This window comes from Mycteria americana, chromosome 3 (assembly GCF_035582795.1).
Source record: "Mycteria americana isolate JAX WOST 10 ecotype Jacksonville Zoo and Gardens chromosome 3, USCA_MyAme_1.0, whole genome shotgun sequence".
Lineage (NCBI taxonomy): Eukaryota > Metazoa > Chordata > Aves > Ciconiiformes > Ciconiidae > Mycteria > Mycteria americana.
Window position 1 is genome coordinate 78,966,454 of NC_134367.1, and position 25,417 is coordinate 78,991,870.

Sequence of the window (25,417 nt, forward strand, 5' to 3'; positions counted from 1 at the left end):
GTATGAAAAAAAGAATGTCATTAACTTCCTCCTGTGACTTGACAGAAGAACCTATTTTAGCATCTTCTGTGAGTTGACGGAGTATGTTTAGTTTCAGTGTTACCATCTTCTATCATCTGAAGTAACAAAACCTATTAGCAAAGCTGCTGGGGTTTGCTAGAGCAGCTTGCACTGTGTGGAGCTTCATTAGGCACCTGACATGAAGCATCCTCAGTGGGAATAGTTACAGGACCATGAAGCAGCTAGCAAGGATGGCTTAAAGTAGGCTTAGCCAGCAACACCTAATAATCTCAAACTGAATACCAAAGCAGAAGGAAAGCAACCAATTGGCCTAGCAGTTGCCTTCTTACAAGAAAAAAACCACAAAGTTGTTATAGTTCTGCTTTAACAATTATTCATCTACTTTGTTAAAGTGTCTTTTTCCTTTAGTAAAAATATTGTTTGTTAAGTTATTTGATCCATGGTTGCAAGTGAGGAAAACTAGCTCAAGGAACACCAAAAACGTTAGCATGTTCTTCCCAGTTTCAAGGAAGAGGCTTGAATCAATGTTTTAGTAGTGACCTCCACTTAAATTTGATCACAATCCATGTTCCTACTAATCAAGTTCTGGCAGAAGGGTTACACAATGAAAAAATGAAAAACCACCCACACTTACTTGTACTTGATGTATTGCTACTGAAGCCCATGCAAGATTTGCTGTTGCAACCTGAAACAAAAGAGAAGAAACTAACTCTGAAGAAACCTTGAAAACTGCACATCAGTTACGTGCTCGTTTTCTCTATCTAGCTGCTAAGTAAATTGACTGAGCTGTTTTAGACAGGCAGGCAGTAACAATTTGTGGGAAGACAGTTATTTTGTGAAAGTCTCAGTATACTTGTGAGTGTTTCAATTTTAGTAAGCTACATTCAGTCACAAGGGAACAATCCTCATTTTTTGTATCAAAAAAATGCTTACCAATGCTCTTCAGAAGCGGTATCGGGAACCCATCAGCTCAGAAATACAACATCAAAACAAACAACCCATAAGCTGAGGGCTTTAAAAATTACTTTATGTACATTGTTGAAAGGCATCTGCCATAGAAATAAAATATCCCAGGGCATCTTTCTGGGGCTGTATCTCTTCAGCCACAGCTATTTCCAGCTGTAAACAGGCACTGTTTCTTTCACTACCATTTTGGTGGCAGAAGAACCAGACCTGATCCCTCAGCTCAAGACTAGTGTTTTAAGTATGACAGTTTCCAGGCAACATTTCAAACAAGTGTCATGTAAACTGCAGTTAACTAAGATGTGCTACCATGCATAATCTCCTGTCCTTGAAACACCGGAGCTTTATAGGAACACAGAGGACAGAAGTACAAGAGGTCTGCTGCTGCATATCCTCCTAAGATACTTTTTTTTTAAATTTTATTTTTTTTAAACAGAACACGTTGTACACATTTTTATAAAAACTGCTAATGGTATCCAAAGGCTTTCTGAAACCTGAAAATGAAAAGAATGCTTTAGAACACTCAGGAAGTGACCTTAAAATAATTTAATTTACTAATAAAATACTTTTATTTAGCAGCCAGTCTTTTCCAAGTAGAACATTCATGAAATTCAGTTACAGAAGGTATTTCATATAACATAAAAGATTCATATTTGCACAGAACAATGCACGTCTGAGACCTATCTGAATTGTACTTTGATTAATGTAATAGGATAATTTTAAAAAATAAATACATTGTGTGTAAGCAGCAGATTAATGAAACCTGGTTTTGTATGAATGCCTGTTCTTTGTTCTGTGAGCAGGGACACTGGCACCACCATACTAATCCAGTTCCCTACCATGACCTCTGCTTACTGGTGAAAAAATACCAGGTGCAACACTGAGGCTGAAGCGACATTGACTGCCCAACTAATATACATGTATGAGCATCACATGGATGCTCGGCTACTTAGGTTACTGATTAACAGAATATACAATTGACAAATATTGCTGTTTTTTCGTTCCTTGGGAGGGCTAGTTTTAATACCTCTTGTATGCACATTTTCTGTCCTTTTCACAAGAATAATTCCTGTTCAGTACAGCTAAACTGCTCCATGGTGCATCTCGTACCACTATCAAGACAACAGACCTGGCTAGAACTCACCCCATTTTGTCCTAACCTCTGTGTTCAGGTTCCCTTCCCTGGGGAAGGGTACAGAGAGAAATGAATGGTACATTCATCTTAATGTGAGAGCCATCTTAATGTGTAGATGGGACATAACAAGGATCCTCACCCGGACATGAGAGCTAAGATGCACTTCTAACAGCTTTAATACAGCAATAGCCTTTGAGATATCTGCTCCATTTTCAAATTTGTTTGTACTTGGATAACAACTCATAACTTTGGATTGACAAATGCACATGTATGGATAATGTAGCTACACAGGCCTTATATAAATACAGTAAACCATGCAATGTAGAGAACAGTCATGGAAATGGGAAGATGGTTATAAATGGGAATATCTGGATGGGGAAGCATCAGAAGGAAAAAAAAAAAAAAAGCAGAAGAGAGCTTTACGAATGGCACCTAGATTAGCAGGTCATCCAGGTTTCAGCACATCTATACACAGTTTCTAAGGACATCTAGGTCAGGAGACAAAGGATGGCGAGTAAATCTTGATGACTCACAGAGATGGGACAGGCTAGAGAGACAAAAGATGTCAGCTCCTAAAGGCTAAAGAAAAGGCTGACCCAAAACTAGCACATGGTTGTCAACCTAGGAAGAAACCAGGGGACATAAGGACTCAACAGCCAGCACCCCTTGTCCTCCCATTGCAAGGCATCCTGGAGAGACTACCTGGATACGTGCATCTCTGTGTGCAACTTTTGGAAATACCACCTGGACACACACATCTTGGTACCTGAGAGTGTGTGGATGTAAGAATGTGAATGCAAACACACAGCATCTCTTTTGCTTCACTTTTGTTTTAAAATAAAATCACTTTCCCCTACTGTGAGAACTAGCATTGAGACTTGCTATACTGTTGCTACATTATGTTTTACAATAGGGCTCATTCACTGGAGAAGCCACACCAAAAAAGTCAACTAAAAAAAAAGAAAAATCTTTCCATACTGTAAAATAAAGCTTTACTGGAAAGTTAAACTTGAGACTTGGGATAACTTGGCAGTGTCCTTTTTATATAAAGTGATTTTGGTTTTTGACATTTGATTTACACTTATGTTTCATTCACCTGCTCTGCATTAACTTCTCTAACAACTCTGTATTGAGTTTATAATCAATAAAGAAATCTTAAACCTGTTTTTCCACAAAAGAACACAAGGTAAAATTCTTGATGTGCCCCTGTACTTGTATATGTTAATTCTACCTCCTGTGACTGAAAATACAAATCACTACCTTTTTTTTTCCCCCCAATAAGTAACATTCAATGAGAACAAAAATCAAGTATGAAAAAGGTAAAAAACACATGAGAAGAGTGAGAGAAGAAAGTTTGGTGGGGCTGAAGTGCTGACCATTGTGGGGAAGTGGGGAAGGGCATGAGCTCACCTCTTGGTGACTAAGGTGGAAGGCTTCTTTGCCCCAGTGTCGGTAAAGCTCCAGGATACCAATCAGATCACCAATTGCAGTGACAATTGGCAAACACAGAACAGATTGAATACGAGTCCCTGATTCCAGTCCAGTACCTTTGGGAAATCGCTCATCCTAGAAAATGTAAACATAATCTGATAAAACGTAAATATCATAACATTAACATGAAAGACACACTGATGTTTTCCTCCCTCTCCTGGCTGATCAAACCTGCAGGAAAATGATAACATTCACTAAAACTCGTATCTCTCAGCATAATTTACACACAGTATTAAGACATCTACTAAAAAAATGCAATAAAAAAGCCTCAGCATTAATTTATCTATACAGCTAACCTTATTGATGTAAAGTCAGAATTAGCTGTGATATTGGACCCAGCTTTGGGTTTGTTTTTATAATACATTTTCTCTAATCTCACAGGCACCAAACCCAGCACTTCATTGCTAATGCCAGTCCAGATTAAGTAAAAACCCAAACAACACTACCCCACCACCCCCTTCCCCCCAAAAAAAAAACCCCAAAGCCTTTGTAATCATGAAGTGGACTGCTCAGATTTCTGTGTTACCAAGCAGACAGCAGTGCTTGCAAGAGAACAAAAATCGAACCCTGAGGCTAAGGCTTTAGGTTATAGAGAGTTATAACCCTCAACCAACTCCTGAGGAGGAAAATGTGTTCCCAAAAAATTATGCATGAGAGTAAGAATCTTTCTCCCTCCCTTGCTTATCCATCCTGAATAAACCGCTGCAAAAGTTATAGGAACAAATGTTAAAATAATCCTACCAGCTGCTATAAAAGGCCCAAATTCATAACTTTTAATCTACATAGGGAATGTCCAAGGCTTTATAGCTTCAGTTCCCCACGTAGGAAAACTGACAAAGACCTGAGAAACCGCCTGGATGTTACAGTTAGTAAGGCAGTAACTAGTCGATGTGAAGTGTGTGAGACCCACTTCGTTGCACATCAATCCTTCAGTACTTGATTCGTACCAGATGTTCCCTGCAGGCTGTGCTTACGCAAGACAGACAGACCTTCAAGGCTGATCAAAATCTCTCCTTTCTCAAAGAAAACAGCAAGTAATCTCCACCTTAATTACTAAGATGACAATCAATCTGAACAAATGACAGACAAAAGAGAGTGGGAAGCACTTTGCAACATGAGCCTCCTGCTTTCACTTTTTAATTCTGTCTTCCCCAAAAAAACAGCTGGCAAGTCTATCTGCAAGCGCTTCCCTTTCACTGTTGAGATGCTCCTAAAATCACATGAAGGCAAACCATCTCACCAAAATGAATCTCCCTGTTCGGTCAATAATCCACTGATACTGCAAACCAACAAAAAAGTTTAAAACTCCTCCTCACTACCGCCCCTGATTTTATTATGATGTAAAATCAAAACATACAACCCTCATATACAAGGATATCATTATATTAATTCAAAATTACCAGTAACAATTTAAGCCCTATATGTGACTGAAAAAACCTAACAACTTATAAAATCTTTATTGTCCAGGGTGTGTAGAAAGCACTGACTGTTACTACCGGGCAAGCAGCCTCTGCCTTTTGTTTTTGTCGTTCTGTTTAAGTGTACTCACATTAGGCATTTGGTATTTTGTTTATAGCCCGAGTTTGCCCAATAAAGGTCATACATTTTTTAACAAATATTTTTTAAAATAGAGAGCGCAATGTCCAATTTTGGCTACAGTATCCAAAGATTGTTATTCTGGACAGAACTCAAAAGGTCAGAAAACACTGAAGAGAGAAGAGAATTTAAACTTCCTCAGTGTTCTCATAACCAGCTGATCATAAAGTGTTCCCTTAAAGTACAGTTTAAATACCAGTTTCATACAATTGCATAGATGCAACTAGAGAATGAAGTTTTTCAAAAAATTAAAAAGGACAGACATACAGAGTGCCAAGAATTATCAGAATATCACCTTAGGATGTTCTGAATCCTTTTACAGACAAAGGCCTGAATTTTGACATCAGTTACATTAGTGTGGCTTTCATGTAGGTCTGCTGATATTGTAAGTATTCTAGCTTTACATTAGTATAAGTAGAGATCAAAATCCTGTCTAATAACCAGAATTCTGATTGACTTTCTTGTCAGTGTGAGCTGTGTGTTATAATTAAATCAAACTTCTATTGACTATATGGAACTCTTCTTGTTTGGGATTAGCACACTAAGTATTTCAAGATCAGGAGGACAGGCGTTTCGACTGATATGTTTTTTTTCTCTCCAACTGACTATGGTACCATTACTTCCCTTATGTGACAACCAAAAAAATGTTAAAAGACAAAAAAAAAAAATCTTTCAACTCAAAAAGAAATGAGATATTCTGAAATTATTCCATCAAGCTAATCCAAACTCAAATTAATTTTCTTGGTAGCAAGACAGATGTAAATTCTATCATTATACATTCAGCTCAATAAACATTTCAGCATCAAAATATTCATTCTAAGGACATGCTGTAATCATCTCATTAGAAAGGGAAAGCTTTTTACCCCCAGAATATCTTCTACTAACAACGTTTTTCTGGATCTGGCTACATAAGCAGATACTGTAGTGCCATGTGCAATGGGCCCTGCAGGAATGAGCCGTGGTTGTCCTTCTTTAGCTCCTGGTGGTGTAAATATACACAGACTCTAGTTAGAAGGAAAAAAAGAAAAAAAAAAAAGAATGCCATTAGAAAGCATAGTTACTCTTACAGAGTTACTGTGCTACCTATGTAGTGTAAAGGATTGAATAAAGTAGATAATTAGAGAAACACAGCTTTTGACAATGAAATGTAGTTGGATAAACTCTGCTTAACTGCTTTGAAATCTTAGGAAATCCCACTCTAAAGTCACCATTCAGACAGTGGATAACTCTTCAGCTGAAGTCAGTCATCTCTTATATCAGGGTTGGATTGTGTTTACCTTGAACACACAGTAGACCGCATAAAGACTCACAGAGGAAAATATTACCTTGTAAGAGAAAGACTTTTTTCCTAGGATGCACTCATTTATTTCAATAGAAAATACTCAAAAAGTAGAGATAATCTTCAAATTTCTTGTTTATCTCATCCCAAGGAAAGGTAATTTCAAAATTATCCTAACACTGTATTTCCTGAAATCCAAGTGACTGCATTTGTTCCCTGTACTAGAAGAAACATCTGTCTTACTTGCTGCCTACCTAAAACTGTCTCATTTGTTGAAAAGTCAGGTATGACAACATTCACATCATGAAACTCATCCAGAAAGGTCTGAAATTTCTTCTATAACAAAAATATTAAACAAGTTAACACCACTAGAATGAATGGGATTGCAAATATTATTTTACAAAAAGAAAATTAAACACACATATAAAGGTCAAACATGCAAACCCTTCTGTATGCCAAACACTCTTCAAATCTAAAATTTCATTCATTTTTGGATGAAAAATTAACTTTATGGAACAGTACAGTGCTGGAAAACAATGTTCCTATCACAGTCTCTTTAAAATTTTCCTTTATTTTTCCCCTCAGACAACCTGCAAAGGAGCAGTCTGTTAGTGACAACCAATTTTAAAGTCACAAAACTACAAAAAAGCCCATCTCTAATGCAATCAGCAGCAACAGTTCATTTTACAAGCAAGAAGTTTAATCTTCTGCTTCATTTTTCTACCTTTGTCTCATTATATCCATCAACTTATGTGTCTCCTAACGCTACAGAATCCCAGAGACTCTCAAAATTTTAAAGCATTTATCATTGTCACACCCTATTCAGCATAGCAGAGCTATTACTCTTTAAACACAAAGGGAATTTAGGCACATGAAGAATAAATGACATGGCAATCGTTACACAAAGTGTTAGAACAGCAGGGATCAAATCTGTATTTCCAAGACTTCAGCTTAATGTCCTAATCTCTTGAGCCATCCCTCCTTATACTTTCTTAATATTAACACAACTAAAGCACCACCTCAGAGACCCACCTTCTATTGGCAAATTGCGTTTGCTTATTTACTATAATCAATGATCCAATTTCTTTCACTGACAAATTTGTAAGACCAGGAGTACACAGAGAGCGCTCCTCGAGTAAGTAACTCTACTGCTAAATAGCTATATGATTTTAAATTATGAACTTAAAGCATATGAACTAAGATGAAACATTTTAAGCAAAGATCCTTGCTAGGAAAATATAATTTTGGTTTTTTAATTTACATATATAATACCACAGTTAGATGATAGTGCCACCACACAATGTATTACTCACTTTCCTGGTAAGAATGGCCACATGTTGTGCCACTCCTTTGTACTGATTAATTTTACTATCAGACTTTGCTTTCATTAGGGCTGCTACGAGGGTCAATCGCCCAAGATTCTACAGCATCGGTTATGATAATTAATATTAATCTGTCTCCTACGTTTATCATTCACAAAGGTTTCTGTAACAGTAGACAAAAGCAGGTGCACAGGCACTCCAGATTCCAGTAGCTCAGAATGCAGTGTTGCCTTGAAAGACTGAACAAAGAACTTTTAGTTTGTTCAAATCAGATTTCAGCTTAGGCTTAGAAGTAAGCAGGGAGCTTCGCACTGGAATTGTTATTATTTAAATATTATGCCACTATATGCATACTTAATTCCCTGAAGAAAAAAAGCCAACAGAAAATCTAAAAAAATCTATGGGCCTGATTCATTAAAGAAATTAAGTGAAATCTAGGCACTATGAAATCAATGGCATTTCTCTTATTTTGCTCTCCTAGACCTGTGAGGTCAGTATCACTACAGCACCTGAGTACCTCACAGGTACTCAGGTACACAATAACTCAGGTACACAGTAACTATACATTATTACAACTCCCCCATAAGTTTGGTGGTGACGCTATCCTCATTTCATAGATGGAAGCTATGATAAAAATTTTGTATTTATACTGTTATTTTAGCTGAGGTTCCAAATACCATTTGAGTATGAACTTCACAGCTCACCTCATAGCCTAAAGAATGCCTTGCACTATGGCTTAGAGCTCGAGCGAGCCAAATGGATCACAAGACAAAGAAAACTCAGGTGTGAAAGAAAGGAGACAGACATCAGAGATCGACAGTTACCAATTTGGACCTATTTTAGACCGGGTAAATTACTAAACAGGGGCTGTTTTCTAGCATGGAATATTAAAGGTACAATTTGCATGTGAAAAGTCAGCATCTTCTGTCAGCTGTAGAAAATGAAGTGATGATATGAGATGCATCCTCTCACAATTATAATTTCTTTATTCTCCAAACATGCAAGGCACGTTATAAAACATACTAAACAATTCCAAAAAGAACACACTGAAATGTTCAGAAACTAAGGAGATGCAATATAATGCACCATATGTAGGTACTCCTGCAGCGATGAAGGTACCTTAGCTGTAATGGATTAACAGCATTTTGGAAGGAGAAAGTTGGACTTTATGCTGAGGGGAAAACAAATGGTCAAAGAAAAGTACGGAATTCATAGCCAAAACAAGAGTGAAGCCTATCCAGGAAGAATCAGTAGTCCAATAGTTAGGGCATTTAGTGAGTTCAAAAGAAAAACACTCAAGATTCTGACAAAACCACTAACTGAGTATTTGTCTTGTTCTGAAGCAGAAAGTCAGGCAGTCTCAAAAAGTTCAGCAAGACAAGGAAAAGAGTTTTCCATCCAGTTATTCATTTGCTAATATTGTGATACAGATGAGAATTAAACTACATTAAAAGAGAAAATAGAACTGCCACATAGTATTTCAGCTCTGACAAGTCATTTCAGCATATTTATCTCATACATCTCATGCAGTTGGAAGGAAGGATACTTCTTCCGTGGAGTAGCTCTACTGAACATGCATGGTATTTACTCCATTTTGGTGTCTTGCATTATGGTACAAGTGCATGAATTCTTCAATTTTTCTGTTTATTCTGATCCCAAACCTCAACCTTATTCTTCAAACCCATTTACACTCACAGCTTCTTTAAAGAGTGGCCTTTAGCAGTGAAAGACACTGGAAAAGTCAGAATGTTTATTTTCCATATGAATTACAAGACTGTGCTACAAAAAAAAAAAAAAAAAAAGCAACACACACAAAACCCAAACAACAAAAACCATTAAATCGGTACATTGAATCTGGCAGAACAAGCCTGCTCAATTTACCAGAATAAAAAGCTCCATTTATTCTTTCTTACTTATAATCTAATAAAATAAAGATACATATAATTCTTAAATGAAAACTTAGTTTCACAGTCACTTGCCTTCATAAGCTTCAGTTTCATGTTTTTACATGCACTTAAATAGAATTAAATAGAACATTTTACATAACAGATCCAAGAAAACCACCCCATGATCTGAAAAAAAGTACATTATTCTAATAAAACTAAAGAAACCACAGTTCAAGATTTATTTAAATCAGTGTTCTGATATAATTTTTTTTTTTTAAATCAAAGAAGCTAGTAAAAAGTTTAGGATATAAAGGGCATAGAAATACTGAAATATGTATCTTCACAAATGTTTGACCTGCTACACTATATGCTTATAGGAAGAAGATTTACTATTAAAAGAGTACTTTTATACTAGGAACAGCAACACTATAATCTGTTCAATACTGAAAAGGTGGTTCATATTGCAGAGTATTGCAAAATGTAGGAAATGAAACACAATGTTTAAAGACTGAATTATGTAGTCTAAGTAGTGGAATGAGTCAAATTAAATTAACAGGACACTGGAGACCAAAGTTGATCTCTCCAAAGATTAGCACTTTTATTCACACCATTCTTCTTACTTTTTCTTAAGACATATTTGATTCTTTATGCCAAGACAGCAATGTGTGACACTTAGCAAAGTAACTGTGTTCTTTAAATTACGTGTATAAAATGTGCTTTTCCACACTGGTCTCCTGAGTCATGCCCATAACTAAATATAAAGCAACGCACCCGTCCTTCTCTTCTCAGAAACATCTCAAAACGAAACACAAGAAAAAAAAGACGAAACCAAATGGCCACTTTCACCAGAAAACAAAGAACTCACTTCTTCCACACATACATATTTTTCTCCAGAAAAGACCTTCACTGGATCTTCAATGGCCAAAAAACTGTGTTGACACCATGAAGTGTTGCTAGCAAAAGTTGCTTTTGCCAGCACAGTCTTTCCTGTGTCCTTGTGTAAGTATCAGTTTGGCTGGTAGACCCCTCTGTTGCTATCACCATGAAGTACCGCTGTGAAAGGCATCCCTACATTGGAAAAAGCTCGTGGACATTATTGTACTTCCAGTGATAAAAAGAGTTCTGCAGAAGCAATCCCATTCTGCTTCTTATGGGAAACGACAAACCCCACTGCTAAGGGGTTAGTGATCAAAAAACTCTTCAAACTACCCAGTAGGTTCTAAATTTGCCACTATTCCTCCTGACTGTACACATAGAAAAGTATGACTGTGCAAGGACAGAACTCCACCTAGACCTCAAACAACAGCCCTTGACCTCAAGGCCACGGAACAATTGATAATCTTATCCTGACCATGCAGCACTATTAAAAAGACAGGCAAATTTTCTCAAACCATATATAAGCTGCAATTAGACCATAAGCTTCTACCATTTCACATTGACTTTCTATATACATCTAATAAAGTTTCATGACCATTGATACATTCCATACATGATCAATTTAAATCTGAATAAGTTTAAACATTTCTTGCCAATTAAGGATGTGGAAATTTCTCGAGTTTTGTTGGGGTTTTGTTAACAAAGCTTTTGAATTCTAGAAGCCATCAATGGCAAAGTCAGCCAAACAAAACGCAGTAAGAACAAAAAAGCTGTGCTCTGCTCTGTTACAGCCTGTCACTGAAATAATCTCCGAGGCATCCCACAGACACAGCTTTAAGGGAATCTCTTTAATTACCACTGTCCAAAACCACCAGTTTTTTTCACATCACCTATCCAGCTCACATTTCCTGTTTTTCCTTTTGCTTAAGAAAATACTTATGAAATAAAATGTACTGTAGTAATAATAAAATTTGGGGCTCACCTACTCTCTTCTAACAGTGAATCACTCCAGCATTCTTTTAATTTGCAAATGCACATTCAAATCATCCTTCACCAGCTCAAAGGGTAATTAGAAATGTTCCCATGCAGACATCAGATATATTGTATACAGCTTCACAAGTAAATGAAGAAATGGATAGACTGGGCCCTTTCAAATTACTCGCATTTCTTTAGTGGGTTTGAATATTTTACTTCAAAACCAGACTAACAGTTTGCATTTCTGGTAATGATACTGAACAGTGATTAATAATCAAAATAAGAAACCAGTGGATTTTCAACCACAACTGAAACAATATATAGTCAATAAAAAAGGAAATATGAGAATATGAAGTCCCATAATTTCCCAAATACTATACTGATAACTCACAATGCAGTAAAAGGAAAAGGTTGAGGAGACAGCAGGATGCCTGTCCACTGCTCACAGTATCTTTTGTTGCTGTAACCACTTGCAGTGAGAATGTAAGTCAGTATCAGAAACAGATAAACATGAATAGCTCTTTACTGACAGTGCAATGTCACTGTCTCTCTCCTGGCAAAAGTTAAGTAATAAAAGATATCTAGTGTAGACAGCAGTAGATATCTCTACTGTCAATGAGGGAGAAGGCAACCAAGATGGGAGAGTCACTCTGAGTTTGATAAACTACCAAAAGAGCAAACATTGGCTTGGAGAGCGAATCCTTTGGAAGCTTCCAGGCTCATGCATTCTGGCACCGGGCAGCCCACGGGATCCTGCAATTCCTTATTTTGATCTGTTTCCCCTCCTTCCAGACACAGACAGAATCTCCTTACCTACATCAAACTCAACTACCCTATTGCCAATCTTTTTCCAACAAGTTCCATATAGTGAGGGACTTCTTTCTGTAAATGTAGGTAGGCAGGGGAACACTGAAGTCTGACACCAGAAACCTCCTATACCTTGTTGAAACCTCAGAGCACACGAGGTGCTTCCTTTCCTGCCTTCTGTGACACGACAGATTGTTCCAGCTGGGCCCAAAATCTTCAAAATGACTCCTTCCGTCCTAGTTTAATCTCTTAATTCACTTTGATAAAGTCTCCAACCAAAAAAACTCCTATTAATTTTGACTGATGCTACAGGGTGGCTTGGAATCCACTAATGGCCTTATTGTGACCACAGAGAGCAAGAGGTGCTTAAAAAAAACAAACTGAAACAAAACAAAAGTCCAAAACAAATGACAACCATAACAGAGGTTCAACCACTGGTGAACACAGACAAATGTAACAAAATTCACCCTTTCATATTTCATAGGCACTTTAGGTATAGGCAACATAATCTCTAATGTCTTTTTAAAATGCTAATATATTAACAAGTCTTCCAGTCTACAGGAATGCAAAATGATGTACACTGTAATCAGTTGAGGGATATCAACATGTCAGCATTCTCAATTCACAGCTAAACACAGCAAACTTGGCTTTCAGATACATAACAAAATTAGTATATATCCAATATGCCATAGTACCATGGCTTTCGGTACTCTTTTCTTGGTGCCATGCACATAGTCTGCTGAAATTATGAAGTAATTTATCTTTAACCTTTTTTACTGTGGCTGAAAAAACCCTCATTACTCCTCGTTTGTAACAGCTAAGAGCATGCACATGAATAATTACTGATGTTCACCTTGTCATGCTGTCGTAACTTGGCCCCACGGTTGTTTTTTCTAGTGAAAATCTAGTGCTTGACAGAGGAAGCAGATTAAAATCCCAGTAAAATAAAAGATGAGGAGTAGTAGCTCAAATCTTATAACACAACACCATCAGCACCTCCTGACAGATATTCTTACAGTGATAAGAAAGTACCCACAATTTTCAGGTGCTTTCAGTCTTTGGCTCTTCTGATTAAGAGGTCAACTACAGGTGTAACTGATGCTGTTTTTCTAGTAGCTGTTGATGTGTAGCCTGTGGGAATCCGGCACAACACCACATCCCAACCCACAAAGGCTAGAAACTATTCAACTAACTGAATAAATTTTGCCAGGGCTGGATTTGAACTGCAAACATGTATTGCTCGCCATTTCACAAACTGCTCAGTTGTTTCTTCTTTTTTTGTAATACTCCTTATAACTAAGCAAATACCAATCATAAACTGTTTTTTCTAAAATTTCTTTGCAGAAGAGAGGTCTGGATAGGAAGCAGGTTTAATGATTAGAATGAGGGTTAAAGTACACACGTGACAAGCATTCCGTTAACAAACTGTTTTGGTGGTAAGGGTGACTGGATCCTGATCTAGTTTCTTCCACAGTGAATTTTGCTGATAAAACTGGCCCTAAAAATGCTTAATGGAAAATCATTTAATATCAACTGACATTAAATGAAAGCCTTAATACTAAAGCATTGCTATACGACTTGATGCTCAGAAAAAAAAAACATTAAAGAGAAATGGGAATTAAGCAAGTTGATATTAAGTGAGCTTAATGGTTTTTGCTGCTCACATCCTCTTCTGTTCAGTAACAGCAATAGATTTGTACTCTTGGTAAAGGATATAACAACCTACATGTGAGACCACACAGCCTAATGATAAAATTATTTGATAAAATTATAAAGGCTGTGCCCTAAGGCCAGGTTTTTTTCAGGAATAAAACTCATCACAATAAGCAATGATGACCAAGAAAACCAAACAAACAGAACTAATTTGGAAAGTATCCATAGGCAAAAACCTCGGATTTCTAAACTGGCTAAGTTGAAGTAGTAACCCAATACTACCATGCTAAAATCTTAAAGAGTTATAGGCAATTATATCCTGGGTTTAAACACAAGTGCAGCAATCCTACTACATGAAGCACACAGGGATAAAAGAAGGAAAAAACCCAGCAACTACCTCCATTGTTTATAAAAACTTATTTCCTTCTTGATAACTGACAGTGTACTGGACAGGAGATTTGCATTTTTAAACTACATAGTATGTACAAATGTTGGATTCTTGTGAAATGAAGACGATGCACTTACATGCTGTAAAACAACTGGGGGGGGGGGGGGGGGTGTTAATGTTTCCATCCTTCTGAATGGTATCAATTTGTAACTGCACTTCATTCCTGGAAACTTTCCAGTTGATTTACACAACTGAAAAACACCACAAGAGTTATACCATTTCATTGTCACAGAAAACTAAGTTGACATACCTCTCTTCCATCCTTTCTGTTTTAAGACATGCTCAGCTAAGCATTTTTCTGAAAGATGTTAGTCCAGACAGTTCTCAAACACCTCCAGGGATGAGGATCCCTGGGCTTTCACAAACAACACACTGTAGTGCTTCATTACAGCCACAACTGGGGAAGCTTTCCTAATGCCAATTCAAGCCCACTACTTCTTGCCCTACACATTGTAGGTATGGAGAAGAGATGATTGCCTTCCTCTCTGTCTTACCCAGGCATATCTTCACCCTTCAACTTTCTTTTCTTTAGACTAAGCAATACCAGTTCTTTTGTTTCCTCACCATTCTCACTACTCTCTCCTGAACTCACTTCAGCTCCTCCAATCTTTTCTTAAAAGTGCAGTGCTTAAACCAGACACATTATTCCACCTGAGACCTTAGCAGTGGACAGAGGAATGGGAAAATTACTTTACACGAAGGCTAGATTTCTGCTTCTGCTACATACAATAGTGTCGGTTTTGCTACAGCAATGATATTGCTGACTCATGTTTACCTTCAAATTCACTGCAAACCCCAGAATCTTTCTCAGTTATCAACTGCCCTACGCAGAAAGAGCCAAGCTATGGAGAGCCCAGCACTTGTCCTCACTGAATCATTGTCCAGTTTCTTCACACCATTTTCCCGCTATCATTTTGAATTCTAATCCGTCCCTACAAACACATCTGCAGTCCTTCCCAATTTCATGTACTATGCAAATTTAATAAGCCTATATTCTTCCTTCACCCATGCATTAATGAATATACTGAGCAAAGCCAGATCCAGGATAAATCCTTGAAGATTTATGCAAAATACCCTCCCATTCTGATAGTGAACCACAAACAACTAGTCTCTGTCTAGTTTTCTAACCAGTTCCGCATTCTACCTATAGTATATTCATCATGACCATATTCCACAAGTCCATTTACCTGAATATTAAATGAAACAGGACCAAAATTTCACTAAAATATATCTTGACAGTTATTTATGTAATTTCTTTCAGTTTGATAATTTATGGACTCAAAGTTAAACTCAGACACTATAACTCATCAACAGCCTTCCCTTTCTGCTGAGTCTCACTATTCACTGGCAAATAAGAAAGCAACAGATTTTTTCCACTTTATATATAAAAAGAGTACATGATTTAGAATTGATTGAAGGATAGAGACCAAAATTTTCTGAATTGACTTGCAGCTAGAAGGGTTTCTCCTGGAAACATGTTTAAAAGACTCAAATTTCAGAGAAGATGTCTACACATTCAAAATAAGGTGCCTTAGCCTGGCACAAAAACCTGAGACAGTTAGCAAGCAGTAGATGTTTTTTTCCTTGGTTCTTAATAATTCAAATCACCCACCTCCTAAATTCACTAGGTGGCACTGCACATCAAGCTGCAACAATTTCTGCATGACCAGAAATTCTAGAATCGCTTAATAAGATACACCCTGAAGCACAGAGTATGTGCACATATTTGTGGCCTTGCATAATTATTTCTTACAATAAAGCTATTGGAAACTTCTATCTAAAGCAAGGATGATCTGTTTGTCAACATAATTTGCAGTTTCAGGAACTAAGTAACACTCACAAGACTTAGTAAAAGCTACTTTAAGTGTATGCCTATTAAATTCAAAGTCATACATCTTTACGTAGGAATCACAATGTAATCATGAGGTGAATTACTCACACAAATAAGGACTATAAACAAGAAGCATCTGAAGAATCAGATAATATAATAGTACATTCGAAACTCTGTAGCTGTGATAAGTATTTTAGAAATATTGCCTTGTAAAGATGTCAGTTTATGGGCTTAAATCCATGCCCAGCTAGCATGGTATTCAGGCACAGTGATTTACACACACGCACCATGCGAGGATTTCAGTAAATCCTTTAAGTCATATTTGAAGATGATACTCAATTAAGGTCATAACGTGAGAATTATGAACTATATATGCATCCCCATAAGGAATCAAACAAAACTTGAAATAAAGTCAAGTCCTTTGCTGGAGAGCTGTGAAAGATTCCTGTTTGATTTGGAAATGTTTCCAGTCTCCAACATATAGTATTTGCAAAATGGGCGTTATGTACCTTAAGAATAAATCATTTATTTGCATAACTGCACTAACCCATGGACAAAGATCATTTCTTAGGTATGGAGAAAGTTCAGGAACCAGAGGCAGTATGGGCACAGGTCTGTTCAGATCACTTGACCCTGATGAGGAAGCTATGCTCTTTCTAGTACCTGAGTATTTTGCAATGCATTCTACCATATGTATAGCATATGCAAAAGCAGATTCTGATACACAGGGCAACTTTATGGGGAAGGAAGGAGTTGGGCATGCAAGCGGTATTTACCTGCTTGGGGGCAATCGTTTGAAAAGCAGAATCATACTATCAGAACACCCTTAGCAAAGAGTGCAACGAGTGCTAGTGCTCCCACGCAATTTGAACAACCAGAAGGTCACTAAAATAACTGAACTGGCCACACTCATTCTGGCACCAATTCTGAGTAATACTCGCATAAAGAAATGCACTGTAACCTGCAATTGGTGCGGCAGCTTCCAGTTCAAGCAAATTCACTCAAGTAAAGATCTTGAAGGCATCTGACCTGACCTGTCAGCCAGAAATTACCTTGTCCTTATGCTGTTATCCAACTCTAATACAAGTCAAGATATAGTTTTGTATACTTCATTAGAGAGAAAGAAAATAAGGCCATAAAGAAACTTCATATACGGAGAGGTATTTTAACGAACTCACATTTGTGCTGTTAAACTCCAAAGGATTTTTTTCTAAAACAAGGTCCCCCTTTAAAGGCCAGTATATCATCTATGTTTTGCAAAGAGAAAAGGAACAGCTAATCTAGAGCTTTCCTTCACATTAAACAAATTTGCTTTCAGTTCTAATATAATTTTCATGTAAGGGAAGTGCTGTCCATATTAAAAATTGCACCAAAGAAAGATTTACAATGAATTCTTAGTAACCCATGAAAAAAAAAAAATTGCAATGATATGGCAATTCTCTCAATACTAAGAAATAATAGCACACAGTATGCAGTAATAATTTGCTGGTTTTCATCTCGTAAATACCTAGAACTTCTGTAAAAGGAAGTTATCGTCTATCCTAATTAGAAACTCACTATTTAATCTAGGCTAAAGGTAGTTATGGAAATCTCATGTTGCAAGAACATTCCTTAGCTGAGATTAACACGTGTTGAGATTCTCAAACTTGGATTTCTTTAAACAGGCACAAGTATACCTATACATGTTTACAGCGGGAGCTGAAACTAAGTAGAATTAATGCTTTTGCTTCAGTTTTGATCTTCAGTTCCCTTACAGTATATAGTCAGAACGCACATCACTAAATGTTACAAAACCATTTGGGAGAAAGTAGGTATCTACTTATTAACAGGATTTCTCCATTCTTACACAATCCCCTCCCAGCACCTAATTCTCAAAAAGACATATACACACACTCCAGAAAAGCTGTATTCAGGCACAAATTATTTCTTTGAAAGCATGGCAGAAATAACTGTTACATCAGGTCTAGTTCTGAAACACAAGGCTGCTGACTGGATAAATACAAGCAGATTTATGTATATTTCTCAAGCTAACAAACAAAAAGCCGAATGCTAAAATTGAAAAAAAAAAAAAAAAAAACAAAACCAAAAAAACGTTTTGCTGAATTTGCAAAACTTAAGTCACAAATCAAGCATCAAAAAGTTAAGTCACCAAAAAATAGAAGCCATTCTTCAAATTGTGGTCATAGGTGTTCAGCAACTACTTTGTCCAGGTAATGATAGGGGGTTTTATCATTTTTGAAACTTCAGCTTAAAGAATTAGCTCCTTTCTGCCATTTATGCTAGGCAGAATCTTTGTGTTCCCATTTAAAAAAGGTATTTAATAAAAATAAATAAAAATACATTGCCAGCATTTGCTGGACAATGGTTAATCTCACTTGGACACATCTTTTAAATTAAATATTCAAGAGACAAAGATATCCAAATTAATTTTCAATGACAATTTCTTACAAAAAGGAGGTTAGTGCATTACTGTTTACTTACAAGACTACAAACATGAGTCTGGCCCAAAGCCCACTAATGTGAATGGAAAATCTCACACTAACTTCAAAGGACTTGGGATCAGTCCCTTCAATAACTACATGAAGAACATTCCATTTTGGGAGATGCAGCTACATAGCAGTGGTTAATAAAGTCAATGTGTGTTTTTAGTGGTTGGAACTTTTTTCAGGAAAGAGTTATACTGGGAAGCAAATAGATTCAACTGCCTAATAGGCTATTAAAAAAAAAAAAAGCAGAGGGTCATGAAGTGCCCAGGCCCTCAAGGTATCAGAAGACTGAGAGGAACCCCGTATTCTGCCACACAAATCTAATAGGAAAAACCTCACCATAGTAAGAATTATCTAGGTCTCAAGTTGTAAAGTTAATTTTACTGTAATCTTTTCCAAAGCATTTAGAGATGAACATGCTCAGCTGGCATGCAGTTACTGCCACTGAAGCTGGCCAGTGCTGTGCATTCAGAACAGATGGCTGCACTTCCTGCAAGCTCCTGCCTTTGGCAGCAGGACGAAGCTCTTCAGTGACCGTGTGCATCACCCCCCACCCATGACAGTGGATGCTGTCACCTACTAATGAGAGCCAAAGATTGCATTCACAAAGGATGAACAACATGTTACTTAAATTACACCAGTCAGTGAAAGGGTTATTAAAAAATATATGCTATTTACGTACTTACAGAACTCATTCAGAGCAGACTCAATTTCTGAATATAAAACGGGTTATCTTTATTCTGTGAAATAATCATTAAATAAAAAAATTGCAAAACTCATTTCCACTTCTTTTAGGAAATTTCTGTATGGGTCTTCTTCCACATCCTTCAAATTAGACACTATCTTTTTGAGTAAGTAAAAAATATTCTCAGGCAAGGTTCAAGTCACCTGCATGTTTGTACATCTTCAATCCTGTTTCCATTATTTCAAAAATGTCATTCTTTCCCTTTTTCTGAATTCAATTATTTCACAAAGAGCAAAGGAAATTGGCTAATGGACTATACAAAAATAAACTATTAAAACTGGCTGTGTAAAGTAAGGAAACAAAAACAATGAGAAAAATATTTTCCTCTCTAGTCATTTTTCAGTAAGAAGAGTTTAATTTGTTTCTTGAACCAATGAAAGACATAAAATTTCTGACAAATTGTGATTTTTAAGTTGATGGAACTGACTGAAGTATAAACTCAATTTCCTTCTTGGTAGCCATTTGAAGTAACTACAAAATCTTGTATAATGGCAACTGTACAAATTAATCAGGATAGAAAAAATGTAATGCGTTCTAAATGCCAAATAACAAACCAGCAAATATTGGACTCATTGTTATTCAAATTATTACATCAGAAACTAATTTCATTCATAAATTTTAAATGTACAGTTTATTTTATGCTAACTAAAATCTACATTTGAAATTCACATTATCTCACTCTCAAGTTGCAGCTGGCAGTTAACAGAAGAACTGATAACATTTAAAAAAAAAAATCAGAGACATAACTAGATGAAAAGAATAGGCTATGAGGAGAGTAAATCCAAGTTAAGTTTTCTGTTTGTTAAAGACAATTAATAATGGGGCTAAATAACAAGTTAAGTTGCTATAGTCAGAGAAACAACAGCACTACTGCCAAATCTTTAAAAAAAATTAAAAGGCCAAGGATTTAAATGCAGGAAACATTTTTTCATTACCACTATGTTCAATAAACTTCTATGTTACAGAAATAAAGATAACATAAAGCTAATATTCAGCACTTGGGTAATATTTCTTGCTAAATGACGTACAAAATAAAATCAAACTATCATTGTCAAATTGGAAAATGCACTTGTAACTGTACAGAAAAGCAGCATCTTAATCCAGTATACTTACATTATTGCATTCTCCCAGGAAATATAGTGCAAATCCATCAGCTTTTGTAGCTGCCAAAGCAATAATAAAAGAAATAATTGTACTCACAGGGGGAAATCGAATTTACACAAGATCTCTGAGGTGAACCCACAGATTCAATTCCACTTAGGACAAACATCTAAAATTCTAAAGATGAAGGTCTATTGCTGTGTCCCTTGAAACTTCCCAGACTCTACAAAGTTAGAGGTATGAGATAATTCTTGTTTTCCCCATTGCCATTTACTACATTCTAAAAGACAATTAGAAATAACCTCTTTATACGTCTTACTCTTATTTGAAGGCTTAATGTTTGTAAATTCAAATTAATTCATATGACAGTATAGAAGTAACATAACAACATATATTTACAATATTATCAGGCAGATAACATTATAATTTCCATGTGTAAAATAAATACCATTCATAGATGGTAAGCTATATTTGTCCTTGCTTCAGGATAGAAAATTATGGCAAAATAAAATGTTGCAAATATTGCCATAAAAATGTGTTTCAAAACAAACTGTTTCTATTTTCTGCACCTGCCTCATATTAAAAACACTGACACACACCAAGAAGTTTATACTTGTCAGATTTCTGCCAGATTCAGATTGTTGTATGAAACAGGGTAAAGTCAAGTTCCTTAAACTCTTAAAAGTTTGAAGTCAACCAACCATCGTAACTCATTGCTAAAATGAAAACTCTCAAAATCAGAAGAGGATATAGTAGTCAGTGTTTTTTACCCCACTTTACACAATAGACTTTGATACTTTGAGTGTAAGTCTGTCTGTCTTTCCAACAGTTAATAAACATTCTAACTAGTAAATGTACATATCTGATACCCGTTTTTTATGAATGAACACAAGAATCCATGTAGTGCATTTCAGGGGAGTGATTATACTTGTGTGTGATCAAATCAATTGGCGTTCTGCATTTCTTTCACAAAAGGAAAAAAATCCCACTGTGTAGTTACTTGCTTATTGTCAACTGTGTACCACCAGTGAGAGTTCAGGGCATGCTAATTTGCATTCAGATTTTAAATCCTTCAGCTGCAGTATGTAAGCACATTGAGTTACAAGGCAAATGAGCACTGTAAAGGAAGTATAAAAAAAAAGTGTCATCTGCTTTACAAAAGAAAAAAAAATTGTAAAAGATAAGCAGACCCTGTCTCCTATTGCTTCTTGTTTGCTGTGTATTAACAAAATCCAGTCTGATTTGCTGTGAACTGGACATCAATATCCGAATAACCACTTAAGCAAAATCAGTAAACAGAAGTGGTCCTTTTAAAACATCATGTATATAAACCAGAACTATTACTCATCATTACAAAATGATGAAGTGGCAGGGACAGTAAAATCTTTCTGAAGAGTTGACTGAAAGCTATACTGAACAAAGCTACTGATACTTCCTATTGAAGTCTGAGTACATCTAATCTTGCTAAAAGGAAGGCAAATTACACTTATATTGTTATTGGGAATTTTTTTGTTTTTATTTTTTAACTTTTGATCATGTATAGTATTTTCTTACCACAAAAGGTCCTTATATCGGATAAAAAAAAAGGGTTAAAAAACTGAATGTAATTTGAGATCACGCAAAAGATATGCTCTCTTTCACTAACATCTCAGTTTTGCTTCAAAAGGAGTTCAGGTATGCAGTGATAGTACTAACAGATCTTTTTTACTTTCCATATTGACATTGCAACACCATCATAACCAGAATAGTCTATTCTTTGGTTCATTTAACAGGGGACTCTAATTTTGCAATTGGATACACAACTCTCTCCAAAGATGAAATTCTCTTAAGTGCAGTCAGAGATTCACTGAGGGACAGAAGGAGAACTAAGTTTGTACTGAGACAACATCCAAAGAAAACACTGTTATCCCTCAATACCTGTCTTTATTAATTAAACTCCATAAGAAATGTGCTGTGCACTGATGCACTGAGTAACAGCTCAGAGACATCTGATTCTCTTTCTTACCTATTTTAATGATGCTGCTCAGTTCATACAGAAGTAGTTGGTTATCTCCTCCTGTATCCAGGCGCTGTTCTATGTAGCTGTTCAATTCGTACACTACACCTTGCATATTCGTATCCTGGTACTACGGAAGCAAAGACGAGAAGAACATTTTAGAATAACTCACATGTATTTTGCAGGTTTTAAACGTACAAATTCATTAAAAATAATACAGTGAGTCTTCAATACCAAGTCAATCATGACTGTCCCAATCCAGCTGCCTGAAGAACTGGGCCACTGCCAAGCAAGAGGCACAGCACTCCACTCTGTGCTCCATTAGACATTTGTTCAAAGTGTACCGAGTACACCACTGAGCAATTAGTAATCGCCTAAACTTGCTGGTATGATGAAACAGCACGACATGGCTAAAATCTCATAGGAATGGAGATGCAGCGTCCCTTCAGAGGCCCAGCTACATTTGGTTATCCAGTTCCCAAGTCCTGAAGCGAAGTCCTGAAAGGCTGGTAAAACTGGCAGTAAATGTGCATTGTAGCATGACAGCATCACGAACCGTAATTTCATAGAAAGCAATACTTGGCAGTAAGTAAGATTCATTACCCTGCCCAAAACTGGTAATGTGGTAACTAAAGAAAGTAATATGGTCAATTACTTATTGAACTCAGTGATGCAGTAAATTATGTTGCTTAAACTAAAAATGAAGCTGGTGATATTTAGATGAATTAATGTTGCTTGAAAGACTAAGACTTATTCTCCTGCTCATTCATACTTTAGAGCCAAATGTAAATATAGACCAGAATAATCTAAACAGTACTATAGAAAATGCCGCGAAAGTTCAGAGTACCACAGTCTACCCACCACTCCCACATTTATGTGCACGTATGTAACTCTGCTCCATATTTCTCTAGATCTTTTCTGTCTATAACTTTGGGTAAACCTGTACACGTGACACTTACACAATATATTCCATGATATAACTTTTATTCCCACTATTACTGTCATGCATTTCTACATACAACACACTATGTCATGAATACAGAGCATACAGTCATATATTTAGGATACATTTGGCTTCTTTATCTCAAAAAAACCCACCCTAAACTCCACCAACAAAAAGCCCAAGTGTTTGCTGGATAATATCAATTACTGATTCCTTTAAATTAAGCAGATCTTAATCTTGACTTTAAAATGGCTCCTGAGAACATACAATCTTTGCTGTCACCCCTTCTTAACACATGGTGGTGTATTAATCTATTGCTCCAGATGGACATATTAGAACATTTGAGACCTAGGGTATCCAAAAGGTTCTCAATGTATAACAAACTTAACACTTAATAATTCTTACTATAAATTGATGTGATGTTTATAAATTTTGACAGAGATGTAAGGTCACACTGCATACATGCATAAACTGCTGTAAGTCTTGAGTTTACAATACCATTACCATTAGCACCGTATGGCTGCTGTCAAGCTTCCATTGACTGTCCCCTGTTGTGTCCCACATTTACTACTGTATGATTCTTCAAAGGGAGAAAACAATAGCATAGCTTCATGAAAGTGTAATTTTTATACTTACGATATAGCCATAAGTAGCCATATAACAGGAAGATGGTGAACGAGAATCTATATTATTCATATGTGTTAAACCCATATCTGCAAAAGTACGTGTAGCCACATACCCTAAAGCAACAATAGCTAATCAAGCACACATGCACAAAACCTTTATCATGTGGAAAAATGCCTTCTTAGAACTTGGAAATAAATACGTTATCTCTTCGCCTGTGATGCACAGTCAGGATTTAAATCAACTCTTCAAAGGTTAAAGCTAATATATTAAGAGAACGCATCATCAAAATGAGCCCACTGGCATAACAGCCGTGGCAGAATAATAACTTTCCCCATAATCAAGCAGCAGTTCCACGTGCATAGTAATTACATAACAAGCTATGTGCCCTTTATCCTCACCTCTGCAACATATGCTTGCAAACATTTTGTAAGCGGGGGAAATCACTGCATGCATCCATGTTACTAAAAAGATGGCAACTGCATAATATATACAGTTGTAATACAGCCGATTTCTATTACTGACAATCTGTGGATCCACAACTAGCCAGATGAATAGAATTTGTCCAGATTCACAATTAAGTAATTCTACGACTTAGATAAATCACCAGAAAAGAATTACTCCATCATGCTGTAAAATGGTTTTATTTTTATTACAGTGGAGTGAAAGAGGCTTGTTTAGTTAGTTCTGGGCATTTTAGATTGGATAACCACAATTATGTTTGGTTGAAAAGCCACAATATTCTTTATGAAACCATGTATTCAAACACTGAATAAGTCAGCAGCAAACCTTGGTACAACCACTATCCAATGCGGTTGCTAACACAGACCTGCACATATTTGGTGTAAAACTTACTTTAGGAAAGTAATTTGTCAAAAAAATTCAACACACTTGGTGGAAAAAGAGTATTTATTTGTCATCAGAGATAGCGTAAGTACTGTTTCTTAATTTGTTATGGTAGTTTAGTTTGCAATTTAAACATTACTACTCATCTCCTTTTACTTAATTCATTCTTCCCATTGCTGATTTCCTTCTATTTAAGATTCAGTGTCTACAAGTATTTTGGCATATTTACTGTAGAATTCTGAATTTCAGAGACACTACCTTAAAATAATTCAAGTGAACTAAAAACTGGTTTAGCACTATCATACCACTATCATAGTGGCATCATATTTTTAGTAGCTGCATATATTATAATGCTATGAAAAAGAACTAAAAATTAAGAAGGGAAATCCTGTT

At 36.3% G+C, this 25,417-nt stretch overlaps 1 protein-coding gene across 2 annotated transcripts in view; it reads right to left on the minus strand.

The window, feature by feature from the left end:
- Positions 1–25,417, minus strand: part of PDE10A (phosphodiesterase 10A) — a 195,208-nt gene that overhangs the window by 43,767 nt on the left and 126,024 nt on the right. For both annotated transcript variants that reach the window (XM_075499111.1, XM_075499112.1), the window contains exons 4-8: positions 22,621–22,741; positions 20,628–20,677; positions 6,070–6,210; positions 3,530–3,685; positions 656–706 (exon numbers count right to left, since the gene is read on the minus strand). In XM_075499111.1, coding sequence (XP_075355226.1) covers positions 656–706; positions 3,530–3,685; positions 6,070–6,210; positions 20,628–20,677; positions 22,621–22,741 — 519 coding nt within the window. The remainder of the gene's footprint in view (positions 1–655; positions 707–3,529; positions 3,686–6,069; positions 6,211–20,627; positions 20,678–22,620; positions 22,742–25,417) is intronic.